We start from the raw sequence: 20,175 nt of genomic DNA on the forward strand, positions 1-20,175 counted from the left end.
ATCTAGACCCAAAGAAACTCTATTCAGTTAGGACATGTTGAGATACCTAGAACCCAATCATTTTAAAACTAACAGGTATCTAGATCTTGCAGGACTTCAAGTTTTTCCTCTACTTCCATGCAGTTAGCTTCTCACTGTTCTCTCTCTAGAATCTGGTCCAGACACGTCACTATCGAGATCCTCATGAAAAGCCGCTTTGACCTGAGCAAAGAGGGATGTCCTGAGCACCTGATGGAATGTCTGCCCCACAAAGAGGTAGAGGACTGGAGTGAAGCAGACGTTGAAGCAGAACATGATGATGCTAACAAGCAGGAAGGCATCAGTCAATGACTGTGGCACATCTCTGATGAGCGTCAAGCTCTGGTAGAGGTGGTAGGGCAGCCAACCAAAGAAGAAGGACACCACCGCGGCCACCATGACTTTGAAGGGCTTCCTGCTCCGTGCCAGCCCCTTCTCCTTTATCTCCAGCCCCATCCGGCAGTAGCATCCCACGATGATGCAGAACGGCAGCAGGAAGCCCAGCAGAAACCGGACCACGAACAGCACAACATACATGTGTATCCTCCAGGCCTGTGTCTCAGCTCTGTCCTGGTCTCTGGACAGGATGTAATAAAGGGTGCAAATGACCTTGCCCCCCTCCATCTCCCAGGTCTCCTGGAAAGCCAAGTAGGGAGCACTAAGGGTGAAGGAGGCCAGCCACACACCCAGGACCATCTTCCTGCCCCAGGATATGGTGCGATGATGCCGGGACCAGACTGGGCGGCAGGTGAGGATGTAGCGGTCCAGGCTGATGAGGGCAAGGAAGAAGACAGAGGAGAACATGCCCAGGTGGGAGCAGGCACTGAGGACCTTGCACATGGCCATGCCGAAGACCCAGTGGAAACCAAGGAGAACATGGACAGCGAGGAAAGGGAGAATCAGGGTAAAGAGAAGAGAACAGGAGACCAAGTGGAGGAACCAGAGGGTGGTCACCGTCCTCCTCATCTTCAGCCCCAGCACCCACAGGTACAGCCCGTTCCCCACCACACCCACTAGGATGGTGGCAAAGAGAAACACAGCAATGGCTAGGTTAGTGCTCTTCATGGATGCTGGGGGCTGGCTGGAGTTTGTCCAGATTATGGGTGAGAGGGTAGTGTTGCCTCGGTCCATGGAGCCCTGGGGAGAGACAGAAGAGGGGTTGGAAGGGATGACAGAGGAGGGGAAAAGGGAGAGTGGAAGAGGAGGAAGGGAGAAATAACAGAGGGGACCTCTCTGGGCACCCTCTGGTCCTCCAGAATGTCCAGGCTGGGTATTCTCAGCAACGGGCCATGGCCAGAGGAACTCACTGCTACAGGAAAGAGCTATGGGCAGCAGGAAGGGAAAGAGGGATAGCAGACGTGTGGCAAGTGAGGAAGGGGACAGTTGTCTAATAGATCAAGTTACAGCTATGCAGAGAACATCACATTGGCTGTGACCTGGAGGGACGGTTGGCTCAGTGGGACAGGGAATGGGACATGGGGCCTTTCCCCACTAGGAGGCATCAACTCTCATCTGATTTCAGGGCCTAGGACTTGCTGACCAAGGGAGGTGGGGATCGGTGCTGTTGGCTTCTAGCATACTGGAGCTGATGCCTGTGGGACTCACTGCTACAAGGTAGAAAAAGCCACCTCACCCCCTCCCACCTTGTTCTCATCTGCTTGTCACAGGAATTGCTGCTACACCCTGACTCGTGAGAGCGTGCAGGGTCCTCTCACTTCATTATAACACAGGAAGCCTCAAGCCACCGAGCTGCTTCTCTACCCCACAGCCGTGCTGCAGCTCTGCACCAGGGACCTCTGGGCTATTGCCTCTGTCACAGAATGTGCTCCTCACAGACTTGTTAGACTGGTGACCTCTCTACTCTGCAGAATGGCCAAATGGTTAGAAAAGGGGGAGTGGGAGCCAGGACCCCTGGGTTTTATCCCCAGTTCTGGGAGTGGGGAGCAGTTGAGAAGGGGTAGGAGGTCAGAACTCCTGGGCTGTGGGAGTGACCTGTGGCTTAGAAATTTGTAAACAGCGAACACCTCATTTGATTAACATGAAACAACGGAGAAAAATTCACCCAGGTCACAGATCTAACCTACTAACTCTGTCTATTGAGTCCCCATGGTAACCCCATTAATTCCCAGTGGCAGGGAATCCCACAGGCTAATACTCCTAATACCCAGTGGCATGGAGTCCCACTGTTCGCCTTGGTAATAGCAAATGTCTGTGGCTTCTGGGTAGGATTAGCAAAGAAATTCCCCTTCAGACACAACAAGGGGCCTCTGCCCATCGTTTCGACTCACCTGGGCAGCGCTGGACCCAAAGCAGAGAGAGACTCAGATGGTGTGTCTTTGCTCAGCAATGCATCCGTGAGTCTCTGCTTCCCTGTGTATTAAGGTCACTCCCCTTAACTCTGTGTCTTCTACACGCTCCTCCTCCACCTGCTCTCTGAGATGGAGAAGCTGCAAACCATAAATGGAAATGATCATTCGGACACTATCTTAGCAAAGAAACCACCTAAGAAATAGCCATTGCTTTAAAACTAGCCCTCACTCCCCTGCCAGAGCCAGGGATAGAACCCAGGAGCCATGGCTTCCAGGCCCCAGGCTTCTCTAACCCACTAAACCCCACTCCCCTCCCACATCTGGGGCTAGAACCCAGACATCCTGAGACACCCCTCCCCTGCTCTGACCGCTCATCCTGAGGCCTCAGCAGGGAGCAAGAGCCCTCCAGTCCGAAGGCTGCAGCGGGGGTCTGGGCTTTGGGGCTTTCCCCACCCAACCCAGTGCTTCTGCCAGGTCTCTGGGATTTCTGTTGGAGTGGGACGTCAATTTTTCCAGGGGCCCCCAATTGACCAGAGCCCCTGGGCACAGGGCCCGTCGGTCCATTGGATAATCCGCTACTGCCCAGCCGGGTTCCTTAGACCAGTTGGGCATGGAGGGCCAGGGATTAACAGAAATGTGGAGTCCAGCGATACCCCCTGGGCAAGTATCAACACCACCAGCCACCCATTGGAGGGAGTTGCATGTTCATACGGACTAGGGCTTCAACGGGGTTCTCAAAGAGGCACATGCCCCAGAGATGCAGCCATGGTGCCTGGCATGAGTGTTGCCAGGCTGATGCCCCAGGGTTGTACGTGAGTGTGCAGAGAGGAAAGGGCTGTTGGATTCAGGGGGCCGCTTGCAACCAGATGCTGAGCTCAGAACTGCCCAAGAACTGTTAGAGATACCATCCAGTCCTGCATTAAAAATTGTTGGTGATGGAGAAATGGGGTTGGTCCTTTTTAGTCTTTATCATCTTTTGGAACTGCTGGCCCCCAGCCTTGGCCAAGGTTTTGTAACTTGGCTGAAGCTGGCAAGTGAGATCTTCACCGTTACTCTGACCTGTGACCAGAGGTGCAGAGGGCAGCCCACACTGAAAATCCCAGGGTCAGGGCAGGCTTCAAAAAGGAGAGTAGTTTATCCCAAAACCGGTGGTTAATACAGAGGTTAGATTCACCAACCAGTCACAAGCTGTGCTCCTGATCCTCCACACTGGTTATCAAGAAGCCAAGAAAAAGAAAAATCGCACAGCCCCCTCCATTGTATTCCAGTCTAGGCTCCCAATCAGCAAATTGGTCCAGTAAAATGAGAATTTACTTAAAACTCTATTCATGACACAAAATATTCTTCTGATCCCCAAAGGACCAGCCACATTACCAGATCAATACTGGTTGGCAAGTGTGTGTGTGTGTGTGTGTGTGTGTGTGTGTGTGTGTGTGTGTGTGTGTGTGAACACGATCCAACAATAACAAAGCATGACTTAACCATGCAGATGTGGGATGGTGCCTTTTCTTAAAATAGCTAGTTGGCAACAGTTGTTGCTGTGGTGTCAGAACAAAACAAAAAGAAAAGAAGAGAACAAACAAGAACTGGCCAACTAACATCTCCAGTAATGTCAGCATTCAAAAAAACAGTGTTGCCAAAGGTCATGGTTTTGTCATGTGTCACATGATCGGTATTGTTTTTCTTAAAGCCCCAGCTTCTGGCCTCAATGCATCTCTAATTATTTCAGCCTTCCCTCTTGAAAGAAAAAGGAAGTTTCTAACTCTCGTGGCGGTGGAGAAAGCTTTCAAATGTGACCCCAGTGCCCGCTAAAGGCTCAAAAGGTAGAAGGCAAATAAATAAACCCCAAATCAAGTATGTTTACATGATCTTGTGATTTTTGGAGAGCCCAACTCAGGATTTTTGAACATTTGAGGATGGCAATATGGAGAGAATCACAGAATATCAGGGGTGGAAGAGACCTCAGGAGTCTAACCCCCTGTTCAAAGCAGGACCAACACCAACTTAATCATCCCATCCAGGGCTTTGTCCATCTGGGCCTTAAATACCTCTAAGGATGGAGATTCCACCATCTCCCTAGGGAACCCATTCCAGAGCTTCACCACACTCCTAGTGAAATAGTGTTTCCTAATATCCAACCTAAACCTCGCCCACTGCAACTGGAGACCATTGCTCCTCGTTCTGTCATCTGCCACCACTGAGAACAGCCGAGCTCCATCCTCTTTGGAACCCCCCTTCAGGTAGTTGAAGGCTGCTATCAAATCCCCCCTCACTCTTCTTTTCTGCAGACTAAATAACCCCAGTTCCCTCAGACTTTCCTCGTAAGTCCTGTGCCCCAGCCCCCTAATCATTTTTGTTGCCCTCCGCTGGACTCTCTCCAATTGTCCACATTCTTTCTGTAGTGTGGGGACCAAAACTGGAGACAATACTCCAGGTGTGGTCTCACCAGTGCCAAATAGAGGGGAATAATCACTTCCCTTGATCTGTTGGCAACACTTCTACTAATACAGCTCAATGTGCCATTGGCCTTCATGGCAGCAAGGGCACACTGCTGACTCATATCCAGCTTCTCATCCACTGTAAACCCTAGGTCCTTTTCTGCAGAACTGCTGCTTAGCCAGTTGGTCCCCAGCCTGTAGCGGTGCATGGGATTCTTCCGTCCTAAGTGCAGGACTCTGCACTTGTCCTTGTTGAACCTCAGAGAACCAGAGAAAGTGGAAGCCATGATTTGAGCTGGGCAGCGTGCAGACAAATAGATGAATGGCTGCAAACAGCTTGGTTTGCCCAAGTGGCAGGCAGGAGAGGAAATTGAACAGGTTTCAATTTGATAATGTGGCAGAGAAAAATATACAACTCTTAAGGAATAATGGGGGGGCACACTGTGCATGGTGGAGAAGCATTCATAGCCCAGAGGCAGGAATTTTGCACTGGGAATCAGCCAGACGGGGAAAGTATAAATCAGTCCTACATTGGTCTAAAACTGGCAGCGTTATTCTGTGAATGTGGATAAGTATGGGACTCCCGCATTAAGGATGTGTGTGGCATGGTGTCAGACTCGACGTGAGCTAGGGCAGTGACAGAGATGAATTGAGCCCCTTGAATGTGCTGGGGACCATATGGCAGGCAGCTGAAACCAAGGCAAGACAATCGAAAAGGCTGGGTGAGCCAAAAAAAAAAAAAACCACATGCATATGTTGCAATGTAAATCTGTCTTTTGTAAGCGCCCAGACCTCCTGTCACGGGCTGAAGGGAGTTTGGCTGGCAATAAAAGCCTGCCATCAAGAGCCATGAAAACAAGAGAACCCAGAAGCAAGGAAGGGTTGTTAGAAATGCAGTCGTAGCCATATGGAATGGTTCTGCATACGGGCAGTGTGACGGGTTGGATCACAGAACTTCTTTGGGCACTGCCAACTGATGTTGGCACCGGACCAGGGGGATGAGGTGGATGAGGCTTTCTTCCGGCAACTCACGGAAGCTACTAGATCGCATGCCCTGATTCTCATGGGTGACTTTAATTTTCCTGATATCTGCTGGGAGAGCAATACAGCGGTGCATAGACAATCCAGGAAGTTTTTGGAAAGCGTAGGGGACAATTTCCTGGTGCAAGTGCTAGGGGAGCCAACTAGGGGGAGCGCTTTTCTTGACCTGCTGCTCACAAACCGGGTAGAATTAGTGGGGGAAGCAAAAGTGGATGGGAATCTGGGAGGCAGTGACCATGAGTTGGTTGAGTTCAGGATCCTGACGCAGGGAAGAAAGGTAAGCAGCAGGATACGGACCCTGGACTTCAGGAAAGCAGACTTTGACTCCCTCAGGGAACAGATGGCCAGGATCCCCTGGGGGACTAACATGAAAGGGAAGGGAGTCCAGGAGAGCTGGCTGTATTTCAAGGAATCCCTGTTGAGGTTACAGGGACAAACCATCCCGATGAGTCGAAAGAATAGTAAATATGGCAGGCGACCAGCTTGGCTTAATGGTGAAATCCTAGCGGATCTTAAACATAAAAAAGAAGCTTACAAGAAGTGGAAGGTTGGACATATGACCAGGGAAGAGTATAAAAATATTGCTCGGGCATGTAGGAAAGATATCAGGAGGGCCAAATCGCACCTGGAGCTGCAGCTAGCAAGAGATGTCAAGAGTAACAAGAAGGGTTTCTTCAGGTATGTTGGCAACAAGAAGAAAGCCAAGGAAAGTGTGGGCCCCTTACTGAATGAGGGAGGCAAGCTAGTGACAGAGGATGTGGAAAAAGCTAATGTACTCAATGCTTTTTTGCCTCTGTTTTCACTAACAAGGTCAGCTCCCAGACTGCTGTGCTGGGCATCACAAAATGGGGAAGAGATGGCCAGCCCTCTGTAGAGATAGAGGTGGTTAGGGACTATTTAGAAAAGCTGGACGTGCACAAGTCCATGGGGCCGGACGAATTGCATCCGAGAGTGCTGAGGGAATTGGCGGCTGTGATTGCAGAGCCCTTGGCCATTATCTTTGAAAACTCGTGGCGAACGGGGGAAGTCCCGGATGACTGGAAAAAGGCTAATGTAGTGCCCATCTTTAAAAAAGGGAAGAAGGAGGATCCTGGGAACTACAGGCCGGTCAGCCTCACCTCAGTCCCTGGAAAAATCATGGAGCAGGTCCTCAAAGAATCAATCCTGAAGCACTTAGAGGAGAGGAAAGTGATCAGGAACAGTCAGCATGGATTCACCAAGGGAAGGTCATGCCTGACTAATCTAATCGCCTTTTATGATGAGATTACTGGTTCTGTGGATGAAGGGAAAGCAGTGGATGTATTGTTTCTTGACTTTAGCAAAGCTTTTGACACGGTCTCCCACAGCATTCTTGTCAGCAAGTTAAGGAAGTATGGGCTGGATGAATGCACTATAAGGTGGGTAGAAAGCTGGCTAGATTGTCGGGCTCAACGGGTAGTGATCAATGGCTCCATGTCTAGTTGGCAGCCGGTGTCAAGTGGAGTGCCCCAGGGGTCGGTCCTGGGGCCCGTTTTGTTCAATATCTTCATAAATGATCTGGAGGATGGTGTGGATTGCACTCTCAGCAAATTTGCGGATGATACTAAACTGGGAGGAGTGGTAGATACGCTGGAGGGGAGGGATAGGATACAGAAGGACCTAGACAAATTGGAAGATTGGGCCAAAAGAAATCTAATGAGGTTCAATAAGGATAAGTGCAGGGTCCTGCACTTAGGATGGAAGAATCCAATGCACCGCTACAGACTAGGGACCGAATGGCTCGGCAGCAGTTCTGCGGAAAAGGACCTAGGGGTGACAGTGGACGAGAAGCTGGATATGAGTCAGCAGTGTGCCCTTGTTGCCAAGAAGGCCAATGGCATTTTGGGATGTATAAGTAGGGGCATAGCGAGCAGATCGAGGGACGTGATCGTTCCCCTCTATTCGACACTGGTGAGGCCTCATCTGGAGTACTGTGTCCAGTTTTGGGCCCCACACTACAAGAAGGATGTGGATAAATTGGAAAGAGTACAGCGAAGGGCAACAAAAATGATTAGGGGTCTAGAGCACATGACTTATGAGGAGAGGCTGAGGAAGCTGGGATTGTTTAGTCTGCAGAAGAGAAGAATGAGGGGGGATTTGATAGCTGCTTTCAACTACCTGAAAGGGGGTTTCAAAGAGGATGGCTCTAGACTGTTCTCAATGGTAGCAGATGACAGAACGAGGAGTAATGGTCTCAAGTTGCAATGGGGGAGGTTTAGATTGGATATTAGGAAAAACTTTTTCACTAAGAGGGTGGTGAAACACTGGAATGCGTTACCTAGGGAGGTGGTAGAATCTCCTTCCTTAGAGGTTTTTAAGGTCAGGCTTGACAAAGCCCTGGCTAGGATGATTTAACTGGGACTTGGTCCTGCTTTGAGCAGGGGGTTGGACTAGATGACCTTCTGGGGTCCCTTCCAACCCTGATATTCTATGATTCTATGATTCTATGTGCTGAGACTACTTCTAACCCATTTCCCCTGCCAGCTTGGGACTCCAGAACTGTGCCTGTTCGAGCCAGACACACCGCCTGCTACAAACCCAGACCCAGGCCTGAACCATGTCCCCCAAAAGCTGCAGGCTTAACTGAAAACAGCTTAAGAAATGTTCCTGTCTCCAACACTCAAATGCCCAGCTCCCAATGGGGTCCAAACCCCAAATAAATCCGTTTTACCCTGTGTAAAGCTTATACAGGGTAAACTTATAAATTGTTTTCCCTCTATAACACTGATAGAGAGATATGCACAGCTTTTTGCCCCCCCCCAGGTATTAATGCATACTCTGGGTTGATTAATAAGTAAAAAGTGATTTTATTAAATACAAAAAGCAGGATTTAAGTGGTTCCAAGTAATAACAGACAGAACAAAAACAACAGGGAGTCTGGTGATTCCCTGTTGTTTTTGTGGATACAGACTAACACGGCTACCCTCTGATACTAGACAGAACAAAGTGAATTACCAAGCAAAATAAAATACACAAGTCTAAGCCTAATACAGTAAGAAAACTGAATACAGATAAAATCTCACTCTCAGAGATGTTGCAATAAGCTTCTATCACAGACTAGACACCTTCCTAGTCTGGGCACAATTCTTTCCCCTAGTACAATCCTCATTCCAGTTCAGGTGGTAGCTAGGGGATTTCTCATGACTGCAGCCCACTTTGTTCTGTTTCACCCCTGTACATACCTTTGGCACAAGGTGGGAATCTTTTGTTTCTCTGGGTTCCCACCCCTCCTTCTAAATGGAAAAGCACCAGGTTTAAGATGGATTTCAGTACCAGGTGACATGATCACATGTCCTGTGAGACCCCCCAAGCCTCCATTCTCCCAGCCTGACTCACAGAAGGCCTGCAAACAAACAGAGCCATGCACAGTTAATTGTCCTGGATGATGGGAGCCATCAAGATTCTAAACCACCATTAATGGCCCACACTTCGCATAACTACAATAGGCCCTCAGAGTTATATTTCTAGTTTCAGACACAAGAATGATACATACATACATACAAATAGGATGACCAGACTCATTAGATTATAAGCTTTGTAATGATATCTTGCAAGAGACCTTTTGCATGAAGCATATTCCAGTCTACAGGGTCAAACACAGAACCACACAGAGAAAATTATGTGACTCTGATCTGGATGCTTGGCTGACTCAGGGTGGTGGGGAAAGGGACACAAGGCCTTTCCCCTGTAGGGGGTGCTAGATCCAGCAGAACTGCAGCAAACACTGGTATACAATAGGGGGCTGAGAACCAGGTTGAGGAACCTCTGGCTGGTAACTGTGCTCCTCATCTTCAGCCCCAGCTCCCGCAGGTCCAGCCCCCTATGGCAGGATGATGGCAAAGAAGAAAACTCACAGCTGTGAATGGATTTCCCCTCCCACCCACCTGGGAGTGGCCAGAGATGGCTCCTGCACTGGTGCTGGGGTCAATAGCAGTGTGAGGGCAGGGGAGATCCTTGGCGTAGGAGAGAGGGACAGAAAGAGTTTGGAGAAAGGGGGGCAGACAGAGATACAGGAACCCTCCTGCCTCAGTAGTGGAAGAACAGTATCTTCTTCACCACCCAGCCAAAGACAATCCACCTTGTAAGCAGAATAGAACCCAGGAGATCAGGCTACTGGCTCCTCCCCCTGCTCTAACCACTAGACCCCACTCCCCTCCCAGAGCCAGGTAAAGAACCCAGAAGTCCTGACTTACAGATCCCTGGGGTTGCCAACTAGATCCCACCTCCCACAGTTCACCCTTGTTGTCACACTTCCTCAGAGCCCCAGCACATTCTTCACCCACACCTCAGAGTCATGTCCTGGTTGAGTCTCAGCAGCCAGCCCAGAGCTCCTTCTCGCTCCCCCTGGTCTCTGCCAGCATGGCTCTCTCCAAGGTCCTGTAGCTCAGCCAGGCCATCCACACTCCTCCAGCTCCAGCAAAGAACTTCACTCAGTTCCTTTTATATGGGCCTGCTGGGCCTGGATTGACTGCTCCCTGCAGCCTCTCTGATTGGCTGTGTGGGACACAGCCACTCTAGGCAGCTTGGAGGACCTTCTGCACTGCCCTTTTCTGGGTCAGGATGTGGCAGGGCTGCAAGGCCTCCAGCAGGGGGCCTCAGGGCCTCATCCACCCTGCCACAGGCCTAATAAATTGGCTCCCAGAAGGGGAGTGTTTTAATTCCCTTTGAGATGTGGAATTCTATATACTGCCCCCAGTATAGACACAGAGACTCCAGGAGCTCCATCTCTGTAGCTTAACAAAGAGAAAGTTAAGTGGGGACCTCATACCCATCTGTCAGTACTTCCATGGGGAGCAAATATTTGACTGTGGGCTCATCAGTCTAGAAGAGGAAGGTCTAACATGACCCAGTAGCTGGAGACTGATGTTAGACAAATTCAGGCAGGAAATAAGGGGCTTATCTTTAACAGCGAGGGGAACTTACCATTGACCGAGGTTTGCGGTGGATTCACCATAACTGGCTATTTATAATCAAGGTTGGGCATTTTTCTGAAAGATCTGCTGTAGGAATTAGTTTGGAGAAGTTCTCTGTCCTGTGTTATATGGAAGTCAGACTTCCTATATGGTCATAATGGTCCCTTCTGACTTTAGACTCTATGAATATAAGAAGCCACAGAAATTTGATATCATTAGGGTTAACCTGTGGAGCTCCCTGCCACTGAACACAAGCATCATCAGCCCAAGGGTCCCCCTGCCACTGAACAAAAGTGGTGTCAATCCAGAGGATGCTCTAAAAGGGTGTCTGCCTCCTGAGTGCCTCCCTGAGGTCAGAGGTTGTGCTGCTGTACCTTGCCTCGGTTTACCTTGTATTAATATCAAAAGGGAGAAAAAAAACATTCCTCTTCTGGGGTCCAGTTCATTTCCTCCAGACACATATTGGCCTTCTGGGCCCCAAACCCAGTTCACTGTTTCTATCTCCATAGGTAAGGAGTCCCCAGCCCTCCCTCCTGGAGCTGGCTCACAGTTCAAGGTCTCTCTCCCCTCAGGTGGACTAAAGCCCATTTCCCCATAAGGACCGGTCACCCTGTGATAGACTCCACTTGGTACTATTGGGATTAACCTGTGGGTTTCCCCGCCACTGAGTATTATCAGGCTTAACCCATGGGACTCCCTGCCACTGAGTATTAGTGGAATAACCCAAGTCTGAGTTTTTGGAATACCCAGGACTGTGAGTCATCTCTTACCCTCCACGAGTGTCCACATTGCCTGGTACGGTTCAACTCAACATCACAATGCTGAGATGTGTTTATAGTCAAAACAGGCATACGTTTGTTATCCAAGGGGCATGAAGGAATAGCTGGCAAGGGACTGTAACAGGAACAAAGGGGTCACAGACAAAGCAAAATCACAACTCGCTTCCTAGAGATTTCACCTACCAGGCCTAAGGAAGTTTCTCTCACCCCAAATGTTCGCAACCTTTTGACCAACCCTGGTTGATGTCCTTGATGCAGAATAAAGGGGTGTCTTCTTGCGTTCTGTTTGTATCCCCCATATCTGGTGTCCTTGCACACGGCCTGGATTGATTTTTTCATGGGTGCTCCTTTCCATGTAGATAGCCTCCCACTGCATTGGCTCATGATGCCAAATCTACATGGCCAACTGAAAGCCCAGAGAATAAATTTTGTTTGTCTGGCAGAAAGCCCATCTCTCTACATCTGCTCCACTACAGAAGAACCATATGTAACTCCTGCCATAGTATCTGTATATACATTTCGCAGCAATGTAACACTGGCTTTCATTCAAGTCCTCTCACAACCTGTGCTGGGGATCTAGAATATGCACACCAGAATAGGGATATTTTTGTAACCCCCATCCTCCCCTGCCAAGGATTCATGGGTCACATCATGGGACTCAATGCAGGGGGGTATCATGTGGGGTCTCTAACAAAGATAAACTCCTCTATCTTGTTTGAAGTCTATCAGATGAGCCATTCCCAATTTAGGATGCTTTAACACAGTAGGCCCCACTCACCTCCCAGAGCTGGGGATAGAACTCAGGAGTCCTGAAATAAACTCAACTGAGCTATGCCGATTTACATCAGCTCACAATCTGACCCATTTTCTCCATGCCCCAAAGTAACCAGTGATGTTTGGTTATTCCATTTGGGGAGAGGGAAGGGGGTTACCCCACCATGAAATCAGTTTTAACACCAGGTGCTTGGGATGAACAAGGTTCTAGAAAAGACTGTGTTTTAAAGTTTGAGAGTGGTCGAGGTTCTAGAATGCCAGGATTCTAGAACCTGTGAAATACCACTGGGTATAAAAACCATACCCCAGGTGCAAGATTCTGGAACTATCCAGGAATCTAGAGCCCAAGGGACCCTACCAGGCTTTAAGAAACTTGGAATCCATGAGGATCTACCAATAGCGATAGATTTAGAATGCATGGACTTTTATGCAGTTGAAAAGCATTTTGACATCTAAAACTACACACAGTTCCAGAGTCAGCCTAATATAAAACTCATGGGATCATATGGAGTTTTATACTATTTCTACCCATGGCAGCTATAGCGTTCTAGAACCAAACAGGAATCTAGAACCCTCTGGACCCTAGGGGGTTATAATTAAGGCTACATTTTAGTCATGAGTAATTTTAGTAAAAGTCATGGACAGGTCACAGGCAGCAAAAAAAAAAATTCATGGCCTATGACCTGTGCATGACTTTTACTATATACCCCTAACTAAAGCTTGGGGTGGGGGCCATGGGCGATCTTGCGGGGGGCGTTCCAGAGGTGCTGCAGGTGCTTGGGGAGGTGGCCCTGGATCCCTCTGGTGCTAGGGTTGGGGTGGGCAGCAGCACGTGCCCCAGGACTCCTCCTGGTGCTGGGGGGGAGGCAGGGCTGGCAGGGGCTCCCTACCTGGCTCCACGTGTCTCTGCTGCTCTTAGGCGGCAGAGGAGCCAGGGGGCTCTGCACGCTGCTCCCACCACAATCTGCGGCTAGGCAGCTCCCCTTGGCCAGGAACCACAGCCAATGGGATTTCCAGGGGTAGAGCCTGTGGATGCATGCAATGCGTGGAGTCCCCTGGCCCCTCCTTTGCCTAGGAGCTGCAGGACCATGCCAGTGGGAGACAGGAAGCCCCCCATCCCAAAGCAAGCACACCCCTCCACATCCCCCACCCCCTTCTCCTAGTCCTGAGCCCCCTCCCAAACACACCCAAACTGCTGCTGCTGGCCCCGGGGTCTAGGACATCATAGATGAGGTTGGAAACTGGGATGTTCTTGATCACATAGGAGTAGTTTGGATTTTAAAGCTTTGGCAGACCTAGAACATAAGTGGTTCAAGAACCAGCCGCATATCTAGAATGCATAAGATCCTATTGGCTTTTGAAACATATAGTGGCTTGGAAAACATGATGCTCTAAATCAAGCCCACATTAGATCAGTTAGCATTCAAAACACTGACAGACCTGAGATCCAAGATATTAAGAACTGGCCAGGATTCCTAGAATCCATGAGATCCTATTGAATTTTGAATCAGCAAGATGTGTTATCAGTCACGGTTGGCAGTCTTGTTTCATCTGAGCAGTAGGAATGGAATTTTTTTTTTGAAATAGAGGAGTTAAGCATGTCTAACTTATCTACAGCCTCCACCCAGGGCTAGTGGCCCACATAAGCCTGCTTCCTCAGATACCCCAGTGGGTCCAGGTGACAACTGGTATAGCTCCCCGACAACGTCTGCCTGACTTCTGGGTAGAATCAGATATTCCAAGGACTGAAGGAGAACAGAGGTCCCCTAGTCTGACCTGCTGCAGAATGTCCCTGAATTAGTCCCTGGTTGAACTGGAGCAGACATGTTAGAAATACCATCCATCCCTGCATTAAAAATTATTGGTGATGGAGAAACCATCAGGGTGAGTCTTTTTTAGTCTTTATCATCTTTTGGATCTGCTGGCCCCCATCCTCGGCCAAGGTTTTGTAACTTGGCTGGAGCTGGCAAGTGAGATCATCACAGTTACTCTGACCTGTGACCAGAGGTGAGGGCAGTCCACACTGAAAATCCCAAGTTCAGGTCAGGCTGCAAAAAGGAGAGCAATTTATCGCAAACCTGGTGGTTAGTACAGTAGTTAGATTCACCAACCAGTCACAAGCTGTGCTCCTGATCCCCCACACGGGTCATCAAGAAGCCAAGAAAAAAGAAAGAAATCACAGTGCCCCCTTTATCGCATTCCAATCTAGGATCCCAATCAGCAAATATGTCCAGTAAAGTGAGAAGTTACTTAAAACTCTATTCACTATACAAAACGTTTTTCTTATCACCATAGGGCCAGCCACATTCCCAGATCAATACTGATTTGGATTTTACCCAAAATACCATGTTGCCAGCCAATCCTTTAGCATCTAAAACCAAAGGTTTTATTATAAACAAAAAGAAAACAACAAGGAGAGAGTTGTTAAATGGACGAAACAATCCAGATACACACAGAGACTTCAGAGTCCGTATACCAGGTTCTCAGCAGCACTGATGAGTTTCCTTGCTTGAAAAGTCCCTCTGGAACACACCCAAAGCTTGGATGGGTCATTCAGTCCTTTGTTCAGAGATGCAAGAATGCATCCGACGAAGTGAGCTGTAGCTCACGATAAGCTTATGCTCAAATAAATTTGTTAGTCTCTAAGGTGCCACAAGTCCTCCTTTTCTTTTTGCGAATACAGACTATCATGGCTGCTACTCTGAAGTTTGGAGAGAAGTTACTCCAGAGATCGAAAGCAGGATTGAAGAAAAAATGGAGAAGATGCAGTTGCCTTCTTATATCCTGGGTACATCCTCTGTCCCAAACACAAGTTCCCAGCATATAGGTATGGAAAATTTCTTGGAGTCCCCTGTCTTCAGGCATGCCCCTACAAGTCCTGCTGACTTAGAAGCATAGCCCCTGGCTTCTCTCAATGGGTTTACTGTACAGCTGATTGCCCATTGAAGAGACAAGGCAGTGCTAATGCCAACCTGTCTGGGGGTGTGTCAAGGTTCCTTCCCCACTCTGAACTCTAGGGTACAGATGTGGGGACCTGCATAAAAAAAACCCTAAGCTTATTTTTACCAGCTTAGGTTAAGACTTCCCCAAGGTACAAACTATTTTACCTTTTGCCCTTGAACTTTATTGCTGCCACCACCAAGCGTTTAACAAATATATATAGGGAAAGAGCCCGCTTGGAAACATCTTTCACCCCAAAACCCTCCTAAACCCTACACCCCCTTTCCTGGGGAAGGCTTGATAAAAATCCTTACCAATTTGCATAGGTGAACACAGACCCAAACCCTTGGATCTTAAGAACAATGAAAAAGCATTCAGTTTCTTAAAAGAAAAGAAAAAGTAAACAAATCACCTCTGTAAAATCAGGATGGTAAATACCTTATAGGGTAAATCAGATTCAAAACAGATTCAAAACAGAGAGAATCTCTCTAGGCAAAACCTTAAGTTACAAAAAGATACAAAAAATAGGAATATCCATTCCATTCAGCACAGCTTATTTTATCAGCCATTAAAACAAAACAGAATCAAATACATATCTAGCTAGATTACTTACTAAGTTCTAAGACTCTATTCCTGTTCTGTCCCCAGCAAAAGCATCACCCAGACAGAGAGACCCTTTGTTTCTGCCCCTTCCAGCTTTGAAAGTATCTTGTCTCCTCATTGGTCATTTTGGTCATTGGCCAGTGAGGTTATCCTAGCTTCTTAACCCTTTACAGGTGAAAGGGTTTATCCTCTGGCCAGGAGGGATTTTAAAGGTGTTTACCCTTCCCTTTATATTTATGACACATCCCCCAAATCACAGATAGGGTGAAATGTTGACTGTGATTTCTTCCTGGAACTCAAGGGGAAAACAGAGTTAATAAGACACATGCACCTCTAAATATACTACCAAGTATATAAAGAGTAACAATATTTTCCACATCTCAAGGACAATTTTAACCAGTTGATTCTGGGAAACTTTCATGGGAGAGTGCATCAGCCACTTTGTTAGAAGCTCCTGAGATGTGTTGGATGTTGAAATCAAAATCTGGAGAGCTAAACTCCACCGAATAAGTTTTTTGTTATTTCCTGTGGCGGTATGAAGCCACTGTAGCGCAGCATGGTCGGTTTGCAGGTGGAAATGCCATCCCCAAACATATGGGTGTAGCTTTTCCAGAGCATAGACAATGGCGTAACATTCTTTTTCAGTGACTGACCAGTTGCTTTCCCTCTCAGACAGCTTCTTGCTGAGAAACACGTCAGGGTGGAATTCTTGATCCGGTCCTTCCTGCATTAAAACTGCTCCCACACCATGCTTGGACACATCTGTGGTTACTAGGAATGGTTTGTCAAAGTCTGGGGCCCTTAGTACAGGGTCAGACATGAGTGTCGCTTTAAACTGGTTAAAGGCCTTCTGACACTCTTCGGTCTCCTAAATGGCATTTGGCTGTTTCTTTTTGGTTAGGTCTGTCAGTGGGGCGGCGATTTGGCTGTATTGCGGTACAAATCGCCTGTAATATCTGGCCAAGCCTAAGTTTCTTTGACTTTGGGATAGGCCACTTTTGGATAGCATCCACTTTGGCCTGTAGGGGGTTGATAGTTCCTTGACGCATTGGGTGTCCAAGGTAAGTCACTCTGTTTAGGCCTATTTTGACACTTCTTAGCCTTAACAGTTAGCCCTGCCTCCCTTATGCGCTCCAAGACTTTTTGTAGATGTTCCAGGTGTTCTGCCCAGGAATCCGAAAATATGGCCACATCATCAAGGTAGGCGACTGCATATTCTCCTAATCCTGCTAGGAGACCATTTATAAGTCTTTGGAAGGTGGCAGGTGCATTCCACAGCCCGAGAGTACATTAAATTCATATAGCCTGACATGTGCAGTGAAGGCTGACTTTTCCTTGGCGAATTCATCTAGCGGTACCTGCCAGTACCCCTTGGTTAAGTCCAAGATAGAGATTAACTGGGCCCGTCCCACTTTCTCTAATAGTTCATTTGTGCATGACATTGGATAGTTGTCTGGGCGAGTTACAGCATTTAGCTTACGGTAGTTGGCGCAAAAACTTATCTCCCCATCTAGTTTGGGAACTAGAACCATTGGAGATGCCCAGGCACTGCCAGAGGGGCAGATTACACCCATCTGTAGCAAATCCTGGATCTCCCGTTCTATAGCAGTTTTATCTTGAGAAGACGCCCGGTAAGGTTGGACTTTAATTGGGTGAGCATTACCTGTGTCAATGGAGTGGTATGCCCGTTCAGTCAGTCCTGGGGTGGCTGAGAACGTTGATGCGTAGCTAGTGCACAGCTTCTGGATCTGCTGTCGCTGCATATGCTCAAGGGTCATGGAGAGGTTCACCTCTTCCATGCCACCAGCACTTTTCCCTTCGTAGTAGATACCTTCAGGCTACTCAGCATCATCTCCTCCCTGGGCTGTAAACTGACAAACCTTTAATTCTCTGGAATAAAAGGGCTTTAAAGAATTAATATAGTACACCTTAGGCTTTCGGTTGGAGGTGGGGAATGCTATGAGATAATTAACAGCTCCCAGGTACTCTTGGACCATGAATGGCTCTTCCCGTGGTGCTTCCATTTTATGGGCCTGGAGCACCTTTAAGACCATGACCTGGTCCCCTACTTTGAAGGAACGCTCTCTGGCATGTTTATCAAACCAGGCTTTTTGAGCATCTTTTTAGCAAGGGCTCAAGAGGTTCGGAGGGTGTTTTGTAGGTTGGTTACAAAGTCCAGAATGTTAGTTCCTGGAGAAGGTGTAAACCCCTCCCATTGCTGCTTCACCAACTCTAATGGCCTCTTAACCTCACGGCCATATACAAGTTCAAATGGTGAAAACCCTAAACTGGGATGGGGTACAGCTCTGTAGGCAAAGAGCAACTGCTGCAACACTAGGTCCCAATCACTGGAGTGCTCATTTACAAATTTACATATCATGGCCCCCAAAGTTCCATTAAACTTCTCCACCATGCCATTTGTTTGATGGTGGTAAGGAGTGGCAACCAAGTGATTTACCCCATGAGCTTCCCAAAGTTCCTGCCAGGAAATTAGTTCCTGCATCTGTGAGGATGTCAGAGGGCCAACCTACCCTGGCAAAAATGTCTGCTAGTGCCTGGCACACACTTTTAGCCCTGGTGTTGCTTAGAGCTACTGCTTCCAGCCATCGGGTGGCAAAATCCATGAAAGTCAGTATGTACTGCTTCCCTCTGGGTGTCTTTTTCGGAAAAGAACCCAGAATATCCACAGCTACTCGCTGAAATGGAACTTCAATGATGGGGAGTGGCTGGAGAGGGGCTTTGACCTGGTCTTGGGGTTTTCCCACTTTTTGGCATACCTCACAAGACTGGACATAGGTAGAAACATCCTTGCCCATTCCCTCCCAGTGGAATGACCGCCCCAAACGGTCTTTGGTCCTGTTCACCCCAGCATGGCCACTAGGATGATCGTGGGCTAAGCTCAAGAGCTTGACCCAGTACTTAGTTGGAACGACCAACTGTCTCTGAGGATGCCAGTCTTCCTGGTGTCCACCAGAAAGAATTTCCTTGTATAAAAAGTCCTCTTTCTACAACAAACCTGGATCGATTAGAAGAGCTGAGAGTCGGTGGGTTGCTCTGTGCTGCCATCCAAGCTCTCTGGAGGCTTTCATCTGCTTCCTGTTTGGTTTCGAACTGTTCCCTTGATGCTGGAGACATCAGTTCCTCATTGGATTGTGGACCTAGGCTTGGTCCCTCTGGAAGCGATGTAGGGGATGGGGCTGTTTCCGCTGACTGTGAACCGCTCTCCGCTGGTGCACTATGTTGGGGTTCAGACTCCAGCTGAGCCTCTGATGTAGGGTTATCGGCTGCTGCTGGTTCAGGTTCAGTGGGGCCCTCTGGTGTTGGGGTTGCAAGTACTAGATTCAGTGCTGGCAATGGGTCTGGTGCTGGTTGTTCTGCCGGTTCCAGTTCTGGGACTGGCTATGTCTGGATCTCTGGGACTGGATCCACTACTGCTGTTGCAGACATTGGACCTGGACTCCAGACCATCACCTCCGACCGGGTCCTGGTAGAAGTTTCCGGAACAGAGCTAGGCGTGACGGCTTGTTTAGCATGGCTGCAGTTGACCATTCCCACCCTCTTGGCTCGCTTCACATGATTGGCCAAGTCTTCCCCCAACAGCATGGGGATGGGATAATCATCTTAGACTGCAAAAGTCTACGTTCCTCACCAGCCCTTGTACTGGACAGGCAACTTGGCTGTAGGCAAATTGAAAGAGTTGGACTTGAAGGGTTGAATTGTCACTTGGATCTCTGAGTCGATTAAATTTGGGTCCACTAAGGAAGCATGGATAGCCGACACTTCTGCTCCGATGTCCCTCCACGAGGTGATCTTCTTCCCGTCCACACTCACAGTTTCCCTCCACTCCAAGGGTATCTGGGAGGTATCTGGGCCTGAGAACCTCTGGTGTGATTCCGGTGCAAGGAACTGTAATCTGTTGGGGATCTTGGGGCATTTGGCCTTCACATGCCCTGGCTCGTTACATTTAAAACATCGTCCAGCTGACGGACCACTGGGGCGAGGTGGGTTGCTGGAGAATGGTGTGGCAGGACGATAAGGTGTCTGGAGTGTTCCTTGGGGGGGTAGTTGGGGCCTTGGGCTGCCCCAGGTAGTAGGGTGTGGTCTGAGGTTGTCCCTGCTGGTGTCTGCTCCAACTGCGACCAGTTTTTTTTCTTTTCTGCCACCTCCACCCATTTGGCTCCAATCTCCCCTGCCTTGATTACAGTTTTGGGCTTCCTGTCTAGGATGTATCTTTCTATTTCCTCAGGAACACCCTCTAAGAACTGCTCCATTTGCATTAGAAAGGGCAAATCTTCAGGAAATTTAACACTTGCTCCTGATATCCAGGCATCCCAATGTTTTA

General features: G+C 48.5%; 1 protein-coding gene across 1 annotated transcript; it reads right to left on the bottom strand.

Annotated features, from left to right (window-relative positions):
- Window positions 1-107: 107 nt before the first annotated feature.
- LOC119848093 (probable G-protein coupled receptor 33) lies at window positions 108-1,155 on the bottom strand. The gene has a single exon (XM_043501915.1). The coding sequence runs from the start codon at window positions 1,147-1,149 to the stop codon at window positions 124-126; it is 1,026 nt and encodes a 341-aa protein (XP_043357850.1). The 5' UTR covers window positions 1,150-1,155; the 3' UTR covers window positions 108-123.
- Between the last annotated feature and the right edge of the window lie 19,020 nt (window positions 1,156-20,175).

The sequence above is a fragment of the Dermochelys coriacea genome, chromosome 24 (assembly GCF_009764565.3).
Source record: "Dermochelys coriacea isolate rDerCor1 chromosome 24, rDerCor1.pri.v4, whole genome shotgun sequence".
Classification (NCBI taxonomy): Eukaryota; Metazoa; Chordata; order Testudines; family Dermochelyidae; genus Dermochelys; species Dermochelys coriacea.

Excerpts from the sequence above, each read along its gene's own strand:
- LOC119848093 (XM_043501915.1), bottom strand. The coding sequence starts at position 1,149 with ATGGACCGAGGCAACACTACCCTCTCACCCATAATCTGGACAAACTCC.